The sequence below is a fragment of the Chelonia mydas genome, chromosome 2 (assembly GCF_015237465.2).
Source record: "Chelonia mydas isolate rCheMyd1 chromosome 2, rCheMyd1.pri.v2, whole genome shotgun sequence".
Lineage (NCBI taxonomy): Eukaryota > Metazoa > Chordata > Testudines > Cheloniidae > Chelonia > Chelonia mydas.
The window spans coordinates 40199152-40211367 of NC_057850.1; the positions used below are offsets into that span (position 1 = coordinate 40199152).

At 43.0% G+C, this 12216-nt stretch overlaps 1 protein-coding gene across 1 annotated transcript in view; it reads right to left on the reverse strand.

The window, feature by feature from the left end:
- Positions 1 to 552: 552 nt before the first annotated feature.
- The window catches only part of LAPTM4B (lysosomal protein transmembrane 4 beta), a 127013-nt gene continuing 115349 nt past the window's right edge, over positions 553 to 12216 (reverse strand). The window contains exon 8 of the mRNA XM_043539321.1: positions 553 to 2714. Within this exon, the coding sequence (XP_043395256.1) occupies positions 2640 to 2714 (75 nt within the window). The 3' untranslated portion in view covers positions 553 to 2639. The remainder of the gene's footprint in view (positions 2715 to 12216) is intronic.

Consider the following 12216-nt stretch of genomic DNA (forward strand, 5'->3'; position numbering starts at 1 on the left):
GGACCTGTATGTCTGACTTGAGTGCACCTTTTTAATATTTTTCATTCCAGTCTTTGATGATCTGGCAATTATTAATAATGATCCCGCATAATATAGAACTAATATAAAAAATAAAATGAGATGCAACCTGGAAAAATAATATGCTGATGTCTGCGGGGGAGCAGGAGGGGGAGAGGAGGAGGACAGGAACCAACAGAAACAAAATGTATACATGGATGAGAGATACCTGGGAGAAAAGTACTGCTAAGAAAAACCTACAGCAAACTAGATATGAATTTATACAATGTAATGGTAAAAAAACAAAACAAAAGCCACCACCTGGCTATGGAAGTATCATGGAACAGACCAGAGATGGCAGTCCTCCTTTATTTGGCACTTTGGAGACCAAACTCAGAAAACATTTCTGGATGCTAACAAAATAAGTCTGTTCCATCTCTAATTTCCATTGCTCTGTAAGAAATATTCTGAGCCTATTCTTTTCTGCATTTGTACATGGCCGGAATAAGGAAGCTGTGGTTACTGACTGCATGAAACAGAAGTTGTAGTTTTTATTTATTTACACAGAAAACCTGTCACATTTGATTGACAATACTAGATTTGTGTGGATGTTATGTTAGTGAAGAGATGCAAAAGAAATTGCCATAGGCACAAGGAAACATCCCTTTTATTAGAGAGAGGCTAGCTAATATACACAGTAGATTCAATGAGAAGTATGTACAATCGGCTTATTGTCAAACAGATGAATGATTAAAAATTCTTCAAAATCAGTCAAGAATTAAAAGAAAGTGAACAGCCAGGAGGATCAGAAGTCCAGGCAGCCCACCTCAAAAATAAATTCAGTTCTGGAATGTAAATGGTTATGAGGCCTACGCTGGAAAACACTAGAGTTACCCTGCAGAAAACAATGGGATTTTTCTATATATCAGTATCAGAAACTGGTCCAATCAAGGTATTGCCTGGTCTGATCTTAGAGTGATTGAACCATGAAACAAAACAACAAGGGCTAGACTGGGATCTGCTCTTGCACAAGTGTGTGGAAGGGTCATTTTAAAAAGCCTTTCCCTCATTTCATGGCCTGCACAAGGACAGATCACAATAGCGGTCTCTGAACAGGGACTGTTTGGTCATTGTTCAGAAAAAGGCAGGGAGGAGGCAGGACCACAGACCTGCCCACACTCTGCATGGGCCTGTAGAGTGGAGTCAGTGCTCTGAAATCTACATTGTCCTAATGAACAGTGCAGTGTAAGCACTCCAGGTCAGCTTCAGAAGAGATCATGCTTCTTGAAGGACAATTTCTCCTGAGGCTCCCCCAGGGGTGGTGCAGCTCCACAAGGTCCCTTTGCATAAGGCTTTGCACCCCAACATGTGCTGACATCCAAAAAGCGACAGAGATGACACTTGAGAAGAGATGAGAGGTAGAAACATGTCCATTCATATAGTATAGATGATCTTTAACAATTTTTAAAAATAGAACTCTCAACAAAAAAGTTACATGTGCAAGAGGCACTTTTTGGAGAAAAGAGTACCTCACACAAACATACATAGCAGGATCAGCACAGATGGGGGGAGTCCCACTAGAATGAATTCTAATGCAAACAGTTGTCATACAAAGGAGTCCCATATTCCCATATGATGCAGATGCTGCATCCTTTTGATGCATATAGGTATTCATGAGAGATTTCTGAAAATGTTAGGAGAAATTACATGCATGTTTTTCCCATAGGCTGGGAGAATTTATCCCCATATTGGTATAACTTAATTCACAGTCCAAAACTTTGCTCTATTTACAGGCACACTCCCATAGAAACTTTCACACTTTGGATACCAAGGAGGCATCTTCAGTCACTAAGCCATGTGATTTTAAAAGCACAGGTATTTTTTGAGGTTGCTAAAAGGGGAGGGGCTGTATAGGCAGGAAGGGAGTATCAGCAGAACAGTGGCAGCAATGTTTACTTATTTATTTTGAAGTGAAAAGAAGAGTGGCTGTAGGGGACAGAGCAGGTATAGATTAGACCATGGACCTGACTTGCCACAGTTTTGGGAGCTAAGCAACCTTGCTTTCCCATGCTTATTCCCCCCCACTAAATGTTTGTGATTAACCTGGTTAGTGAGAACACTATATCGTACTCCTGTTCCTTTAGAGACCATTCGCTTCAGCACAATATTTTATTAGCTTTTTTGGAGTAAAGTGAAATGTCACTTTTTTGGGACTGACAGACTACATTTTGTCCTATACATTCTAAAGGTGGAAAATGGGCATTTCAGAAACTTGTTTCTACTGATCTGGAAGATTTGTAGATAAAAAAGGAAATGTACACCTGCTTTATACACAAAAGTTCTAAATTCTCTAGCACTGCATGTCAAAATGAGGTGAATAAAAGCTACTGAATGATTCTTGTCATCTTAACACTAACCCCCCCTCCCAAAAAAAGGTTCCTGAAACCAATTCAACACACTGTTTCAGTTGAAGCACATTATTAAAACTATCTACAGCATTTTGAACACAAAATCTACATTTCAAAATTTCAGCTAAACAGCAACACATAAATCTTAGAGTTACATCCTGGAAGTGAAATAAACTATTGCTCAAATGTTTGAGAAGTAAAGCTATTGTTCTTAGGTACACTTCACATTCTTGCTTATGCTGACACATAAGGTGGTGGTGGGTCTTTACTAGCTGCATTTGCAGGATCTTCATAAGGTGGCAACAGCACCTGAGGAAAAGGGAAAAAAAATAATCATTTTTTTACGTCAGCTGGCTAAAATTATAAGATAGGAATTTAGGACCTTGTTCTGCAAAATAATTAAATGACTAAATAAAATAAAAACTGCCTCAAGATTAGCAGTTAGCAAATAAAATATTAGTGAAATACACAGGCCATTGCAATTTTATTGTGTTTCCATTATGAAGTGCAACTGAATTTCTTGTAATTTCTTACAATCTCTAATCACAACCCTAAACATGACAGCCCCAGAAGATGATTTTGACCATTAATTTACTGACTAAATTTGCACAGGATCCGTGACTGATTATATAGTAGCTGTACAGTAAAACTTCAAAGTGCTCTACTGCTATTGGAGATAGCCAGACTAGAGAGAAAATAATAATACTTAAATGAGAAATGCCTGCATATTTCCTAAAATATACCAGTATATGGATATTGTGTTTGGTCCATTTACAGAGTTATTGGATGTAGATTGAGCCCATGGTGTAATTCCCAGATGTTGCCCACATGACCTCTCAGTCATGATCTGACCTTGAAATGTAAAGCTGAACAACTAAATACAGGTAAGGGGACATCCTGACCACACGGAAGTCAATGAGAGTTTTGCCATCGGCTTCAACGGGGCCAGAATTTCACCCTTATTCTTAAGGAAGTCAATAACTTGCTTTCCTAAAGAGAAACAAGTGTTCTTTTCCATTTAGGACCTGATCAAAAGCACACTGAAATCAATGGGTCTCTTCACTGACTTCAATAAACTTTGAACGAGACCTTCACAGAACAATTCCAAGAATGATTCATGATGTAATCAGGGTCTAAATGAATGCTTCCCCGACAGATAGCTGGGAGGGGAAGAGACTACGGGTGTGTTTATGTAAATACAGGTTGCTCCTGCTCTGTTTACATATTCATCATTTATAGCTGCGTCAAAGGATAAACTTTGGCTAGTGTTGGGTACTAATGACCTTAGTACTGAATGCAGGGATAGTGAAATATGGTTACCAATGTTTAATTATTATAGCAATACAGGAGAGTAGGACTGTGCTTACCCTGTCCCAAATGAGGGGGGGGTGCACCCTCAGTTGAAAGAATGTCATTAACCAGGGGCTTGAATGTCAGAGCCCTGTGAAAGTAAGGGGTGGGGGAAACAGGAGTTCTAGTCAGGAGGCTACATCCCCCCCCCCCCCCCCGCCTCTCTAGACTGGCTTAAACTGTTCTTCCCCACTGTTTGAAGAACAGGGCTAAATAGGCTTCATTAGGAGCCTCTTGTTACTTTAATTGCTTTATCAGAGCTGAAACCAGTTGTAGTAGGACTGTGTTTCTGCCTTGCCTGCTAAGAGCTACAATCCCTGAGAGCTGAAATCACTTGAGATGAGGCAGTGTTTCTGCCCAGCCTGCAAAAGGGCAGAAAATCACTGAGAGACTGATGTGCAGAGGTCACAGAAGAGAAGCAGAAGGTGACTGACAGCCAGCAGGGCGGCGCCAGAGAGGCGCGATGAAAGCGGTGAGCAGGTGGCCGGTGAGGGGCCAGCAGAGTGAATAAGATACCTCTTTACTCTCCACCCAAGGTGGGTGGTGAACTCTGCAGATGCACCTCTGAACTCTGGGTCTGCACCGACCAAGGACAACAACAGAAGTATCGGGCATGTGAAAGGGACTTTTGGGTCGCTGGACTTAAGAACCTGAGGAGAAAAGGGCATTGACCATCCTACTTCGGAGGTGGGTCTTTTACCCATAGTTTATGTTTATGAACCCTGTTTGCAGTGTTTTCCCAAATTAACTCCAAGTTAGTTCCCTCCTTTTATTAAAAGTTTCTTTTCTACACTCAGACTCTATGCTTGCGAGTGGGGAAATATTGCCTCTCAGAGGTGCCCGGGGGTGGTGTGTAATTTTCCCAGGTTACAGGGTGGGGGCTCGAGCCGGTTCTGTGTTGTATCGATGGAAAGGAACCCCTAGATATTGAACCTGGCCCTGGTTGCTGCTGGCTCTACCTGGCAGAAGGGTTACAATATTATACATTTGCGAGCTTACACACTTCTATATCTGTGTGTGCTTCTATGCACATTTGCTGAATTAGAAAACAGACACAGTAGGATTTTCAGTCCTGCATCTAAAAGAGACTCAGAGTGCTTTAAAATTCTAACACATTTGACAAGGACATGACTCCAGGGTTATTAACGCCATGGGTCTGTGCTTGTGAGTGCAATATCCCATATACCATTCCAAACAAGCACAAGTTCTCAAAAGCTTTGCATTAATCAAAAAAGCATTTAATATTTTATGTCTGCTTTAAAATGCACAGCTAAATATAGTGGAATACATGTGTACTGAAATGATATACAACAAATAGGACATTAGATAAATGTTATGATAAAGTCAGATTTATGTCTTAGTATAATATAACCACTAAACCACAAACCATAATTCACTCAAAACCTGGTGGGCTCTTCAGACCTCTCAACAAAGTTTTAATAGCAGATTCTATAGGGAGGTTTCCTATTTCTAAAGATGTCATTATTTCCCCAATTATACTACAGAACATTTACTAGTATATTACGAATTATTATTAGTCGTAATTAATTAAAAGTAATTAAAACTAAACTACAACTGAAACCAGAAGTGAACCCAGGACATTTTTATGATGTATTAGCCTTGCTTTTGTATTGTGTTTGTTCTCATATTGGCTAAGTCTCAAAATGCTGTCATTTGCAACGGGGCTCTCAATCACAAGGGCGAAAGATATAGTGATGCAATGTCCTGCATGGAATCAAATAAGCAGAAAGGAAGAAAGGCCTCCCAGTTATGCTGTTGCCCAAGCCCTATGCTCTTATGCAATTCAACCCTGTGGACCCCTGTCTTATGCAGGAACTGAGAAATCCCCGAAGAGTTTTAGGAGGCCTTCCCTGCCCCAGGAGGTCACCCACAATGATCCTATTTGGAGGAGTCCTCAACTAGCCTCTAGTGCTGCTGATTAGATCCTTTTAAGGTTTGCAGGGTGTGTAGGTTTGGGAGCCCCCAAAGAGTCTCCTAAGGTTCCACAACAGGGGAGGCTATAGTCTTAAGGCTCCTCTGGAACTTAACTGCATGCAAAAAGTTATGCATGTAAAGTCACCATCAATGATCTAACTAATCATTGCTAATATGTATGGGCCTAACCTTGATGCTCCTGAAACCTTTCATAGGTTTTTTACTAAGTTATACGGAGAACCCCAAATCCCTAGTGCGATTGTTGGGGATTTTAATAAGGTGCTCGATCCCTTTGTGGACAAATCTCAGCCCCAGGGTCATAAGTCAACCAAAATTAGAACGGCTTTGGAGTTGCAAATTAAAGATCTGGGATTATGTGAAACCTAGCGTTTTATACTTCCAGCGGGTAGGCACTATTCATACTTCTTTCCACAAAATGGGTCCTATTCCCAAATAGATTTCTTTTTTTGATCTCCAAAAACTTGGTAAATTCTGTACTTGACTCCTCAATTAATACAATTGCATTCTCTGATCGTGCCCCATGATTCTTCAAACAGCAAGAGACGGGTGAGAAACAGCCAGGTAGATGTAGATTTAATTCTTCACTTTTATTAGATCTTCATTTCAAAACTTTTTTTGAAAAATAAATTTGACATGTTCCTGGAGACAAATTAACTGCAACATCTTCTAGCAGGCCATTGTGGGAGACACTCAAAATCTATTTGAGGGGTGCAATTAGAAGTTTCATGTTTGCCAAGAAAAGGGAATGTGAAGAAAATATGACAGCCCTTGAGAAAAAAAGTAAAAAGCTTTATTTGTATTGTGCAACAGCCCCATCTCCACATTTGCTGCGATCCCTAATTAATTTGAGATATATACTCAATAAGCTGCACTGGGGGCACAGGCTGAATTTCCCCTATTTTGATTCAGGCAGGATTTCTGAATTGGGTGAAAAAGCTGACAAGTTGCTGGCATAGCACCTAAGACAAAAGACCTCTGCATATAGAGTCGTGGCCATCTGTGATAAACATGGTAAATTATGTATATCACCTAAAGATATTAATAAAGAGTTCTTTAATTTATATAAAAGATCTGTACCAATAGGACCAGGGCCAGCCCACAACATTTTGGTACCTGAGGCGGGGAGCTCAAATGATGCCCCCATGCCCCCTTGCTTGAGCCAAAACTTTGAAAGGTCTCAATTCTGCCTTCTTCCTGTTCTACTCCTCTTATGGTACTGCTCTGCTACCTACCCCAATAAAGGAGAACTAACGACTTAAAATGCCTGTTCACAAATTTTAAGTAACACGTAACTTTCAAATGCCTGAACAGCAAATGTAACTTTTCTTGTCTGCATAGTAAACACTGGCATTTTTATCTGTTTGAATAATCAAAGTGGTGCTTTCTGTGCCTTCTTGGTTATAAAGATTTGAACTGCTTCCTGAAGGTCCACAGTCTGGGCCAGCTCATGCTCTATTGAGATGGTTGCAAGGCCGACCAGCCTCTCCTGTGTCATTGTGGAGCGTAGATGTGTTTTTATCAACTTCATCTTGGAGTAGCTGCATTCTCCACTGGCAACTGTTACAGGAAGTGTTAGAAGTATGCGGAGAGCAACAAAAGCATTTGGAAAGAGGGTGGTCATCTTATTTGTGCACATATATTCCAGAAGAGCCTTTGGAGTTGATCCTGCTGAAATGTATCTTGAGAGGGCTTTCAGTTCATCACCTAAATCACTCGCATCAATATCGCGCATGTCATCATGTGTCAATACTGTCTCTAGTGCCCTGCATTGTCTCTAGTGTAGGTCTTCTTCGGATATCGTGAGGAGTTTTGGAATATCATACAACATACCAAATATACTGCTGTGTTCCTTGAGCTGCATGAAACGTTCAACTGACTGTATTGCACAATCTAGCACCTGGTTAAAGAATTCAATTTTGAATTGTTGTTTGGGGTCTCTTATGGGATTATCCGTGCCTCGTAATCAAACTGTCATCTACTTCTTCAGTGACTCTTGTAGTCTTGAATGGGTGGGAAAATAGCTTCAGTGTTAAGTTCCTCTGCCATCTTCTGTGCACGCTTCAGAACGTTTTGAAATCCCTCATCTGACAGGTAAGACTTTGCTTTGTTCAGTTGTTCCATTGCTCCAGATATATCAAGGTCAACACCTTGGAGTCTCTTGCTTACAAGATTTATTTCAAACAGTATGTCATGCCAAAACACTAAGCAACACAGAAATTTGAAGTTATGTATGTTTCTGGTGATTCCATTTCCCTCTGCCACTGTTCTGCCATGAACAGTTCCTGTCATAGCATTATCCTCCACAATGGCAACATCTATCTTCCCAATTTGGTGTTTGACACGCTTTATCGCCTCCACTCAACCTTCCCATTGTGTGGCACTCAGTGGTTTCAGTGTCAGAGAGGATGTTCCCAGATGTTTCAAAATTTGCCATCGATGAGTTAATGCAGAAAAAAATACATAGATGCTTTGAATTACATTAAAAAATTCAGCAGCCTCACTAGAATCTGATGCTGCATCACTGACCACCAAGTTCAATGAATGAGAACTGCATGGGACAAAAAAAGCTCAAGGGTTTAACTCTTGGATCCGTGTCTGCACTCCTCTGTTCTTTCCTCTCATGTTGGCACCATGATCGTAGCCCTGACCTCTCATGTCAGCTATTGCAATTCCCGTATCTTCCAGCTTTTTAAGAAGCACATTTGTCATACCAGCTCCTGTAGTATCATCAATGTCAATAAATTCTAGAAAATGCTCTCTGACAGTCACCATTGAAGGGACATTTTCACTTGGTTCTGTTGTTGTTACAAAATGCACCATTAAAGTCATTTGTGTGCAGTCCAGAACAACAGAGTAATATCTTGCTGACTTCAGATCTGCCACAAACTTCTGTTTGACTTCTGTTGCCAGTAACTGTATGATCTCATTTTGAATTGTTTTTCCAAGGTAGTGGTGTGTGTACATTTCTTGGGTGGTGACTCTTAGATGCTCCTGGAGTACAGCATCAGACTCAGCCATCAGTTGCACAATTTTAAGGAAGCTTCCATTGTTTGGCACATACAACTGATCTGAAGTGCCATGCAGTGCTAGGTTTTGGGTAGCAAGCATTCTCGCAATGGCAATGAGCCTTTTCGGAACATTTTGCCAGTAAAGAGACTCTGATGCAATCTTCTGTTGATGCTGATCATCTATGGTGGCCTTTAACCTTAGTCTCATCTCAAGCTCTTTCCATCTACGGAATGCTCTCTGGTGATTTGCTGCCTTCTCAAGGCATGCCAGATTTCTAGCCAGATTTTTCCAGTCCTTTGTTCCTGTAGAACCCAGTGTGGCTGGAACATTAGACTGGAAGAGTTTGCAACAAAAACAGTATGCAGCATTCTGGGTTTTTGAGTACATAAACCATGGCCTCTCCACTTCGTCACCATTGGGGATTTCACGCCAGTAATGTGTTGGATGGAAACTTCTATTTTCATTGTCTTTGGGGAACATGAAGTTTTTCCACTTGCTGTGGCCCATGCAGCACAAGGAAATCCCTCAGGCTCAAGTGGGTCCACAGTCCTGGATCATCTAGACTTAAGGAACTAAACTCACCAGCAGCTGTTTCTTGTGCCTCCACCATGCACTTTCCTGAAGAAAAGTGTAGATCAGAGATGTGCATGGTTACATCCATCTGAGATGGAGATATGGATGCCGCAGTAGCTGCCAGGTCACCTGCACTCTGACTAACTGGAAGATCAGGCATCTCCTCACCACTCACATCCTCACTGGGGTCGGAAGGCTCACCATGAACATTTATGTCTATGTATCACAGGAGAGCTCCTTCCTGCTTAGATAGAAAAGCTTCCTTTGCTTGCTTGCTTTTTCTGAATGCTGCCCCAGAGGGGCGTTTTCTTCTTTCACTCATGACTGCTGTTCTGTGCCATCTATAGTAGCTCTCAAAACTAACTGAGGGGGACAAATAAGCAGGCTGGTAGCAGGGCCTAAGTGAGGGAAGATATTAGCATCTTAAGGGCCTAACTGGCTCCTACTACTTCAGTTGACTGCCTGTTCTCCTCAAGTGGGTTCAGGGAAGCAGCAGGAAATAGGAAGCTCCCTGAGAAGCTGGTCTTAATCAGTCCAGGCTCCTGGGGGTGCTAGAGAGGTACATAAGAGGTTGCTCCTCCTCCTATCTCTCCCTGCAGCTCCTGCTGCTTTCTGTTATTCCCTCTCACCTTTTCTCCTGCCTGCCTGCCATGTCTCTTGTGCCCTCCTTCCTCCAGCCCAGCACTCCACCATCTCTGTGCATCTAGAGCAGAGAGAATACATATGCACCAGCAGCAGACACAATTTTCTACTCTCTGGGTCCCAGTGGCGCCTCCACCGCCTGGCAGCTGAGGCAGCCGCCTCAGTTTGCCTTGTGGTAAGGCCAGCCCTGAATAGGACACAAACCCCTGCACGGACGCTTTGTATTAATTTTTCAAAAATATTACATTACCATGTACTGCACTCAAGAGTAGAAACCTTAATGTGCCCCTAATGGAGGATGAGTTAACTGAGGCGATTAAGAATATAAAAGTTGGGAAGGTCCCCAGGAACAGATGGCTTCCCTGCCAAATTCAATAGACGTTCCTTGACCTCCTGTCTGAAAAAGATGCTTAAAATGTTTAATAAGTCACTCCTAGAAGGCAGTCCTCCCAGGCCTTAGGCCCGGTCTACACTACGAGTTTAGGTAGAATTTAGCAGCGTTACCTCAATTTAACCATGCACCCGTCCGCACGACGAAGCCCTTTTTTTCCCAACTTAAAGGGCTCTTAAAATTGATTTCTTTACTCCACCCCCGACGAGGGGATTAGCGCTGAAATCGGCCTTGCCGGGTCGAATTTGGGGTAGCATGGATGCAATTTGATGGTATTGGCCTCTGGAAACTATCCCAGAGTGCTCCATTGTGACCGCTCTGGACAGCGCTCTCAACTCAGATGCACTGGCCAGGTAGACAGGAAAAGGCCCGTGAACTTTTGAATCTCATTTCCTGTTTGGCCAGCGTGGCAAGCTCACCTGCACAGGTCACCATGCAGAGCCCATCAACACAGGAAACCATGCAGTCTCAGAATCGCCGAAGAGCTCCAGCATGGACCAAACGGGAGGTACGGGATCTGATCGCTATATAGGGGAGACGAATCCGTGCTGGCAGAACTCCGTTTGAAAAGATGAAATGCCAAAATACTTGAAAAAAATCTCCAATGGCATGAAGGACAGAGGCTATAACAGGGACCCGCAGCACTGCCGCGTGAAAATTAAAGTAGCTCAGGCAAGCCACCAAAAAACCGGAGAGGCAAACGGCTGCTCCGGTTCAGAGCCCCAGACATGCCGCTTCTATGATCAGCAGCATGCCATTCTAGGGGGTGCAGCCACCACTACCCCAACCCTGTGCTTTGACTCCGTCGAAGGAGTGGGAGGCAACACGGAAGCGGGTTTTGGGGGCGAGGAAGATGATGATGAGGAGGTTGTAGATAGCTCACAGCAAGGAAGCTGAGAAACTGGTTTCCCCAACAGCCAGGATCTGTTTATCACCCTGGACCTGGAGCCAGTACCCCCCAAACTCACCCAAGGCGGGCTCCCGGACCCTGCAGGCAACAAAGCATTGCAGTGTATGGTCCCGGTGTTTGCTAGCATTCAAACAACATCCATTCTTTATCTCTCTGTGTTACCCTCAGGAGAGTGATATCATTCAGGTCACCTGATTGAAATAGGGGAATTTTATTAAGGGGACATTCAGAGGTGCCCATTCCTGCTGGGCTGTTTGCCTGTGGCTGAAAAGAAATCCTCCCCACTGTTAGCTACGCGGTGGGGGAGAGGTGAAGCCATCATCCCAGAGAATTGTGTGTGTGTGTGTGGGGGGGGTTAGTTGGGTTTCTGCTGCACGTTAACTCGGAAACCACAGCCCCTCCTTTTAAATTGCCAACCCATTTTAAATGGCCAACCCAATGGGTGCTTGGTATCGGTAATGAGGGCGCTGCTGTTTGAAACCATTCCCACATGTTATGAAGGTTAAAGAAGCCAAAAGACTGTGGCTTACCATGGCTGCCTGCAAGCCGAATTCTGTTGCCCGGCTCTACATGACTGATCTCTCACACGAAACCCGCATACCCTCAATAAGAGGCAAAATGCGACCTTGTAATGAAAGCACGTCCTATGTAATGTTAACAGCAAGGTTTACTGTGAAAGAGTGTTCTATAAAATGTTTCTCCTTCCCAGAGGCTAGAGAAGATTAGAAGGCAAAAAAAACGCACTCGCAATGAAATGTTCTCTGACTTCATGCTGTCCTCCCACACTGACAGAGCACAGCAAAATACGTGGAGGCAGACAATCTCAGATTGCAGGAAAGCACAATATGAACGCGAGGAGAGGTGGGGGGCTGAAGATGGTAGGTGGCGTCAGCTTGATGAAAGAAGGCAGGAGTCAATGCTGAGGCTGCTGGAGGATCAAACTCATATGCTCCAGCATATGGTTGAGCTACAGGAAAGGC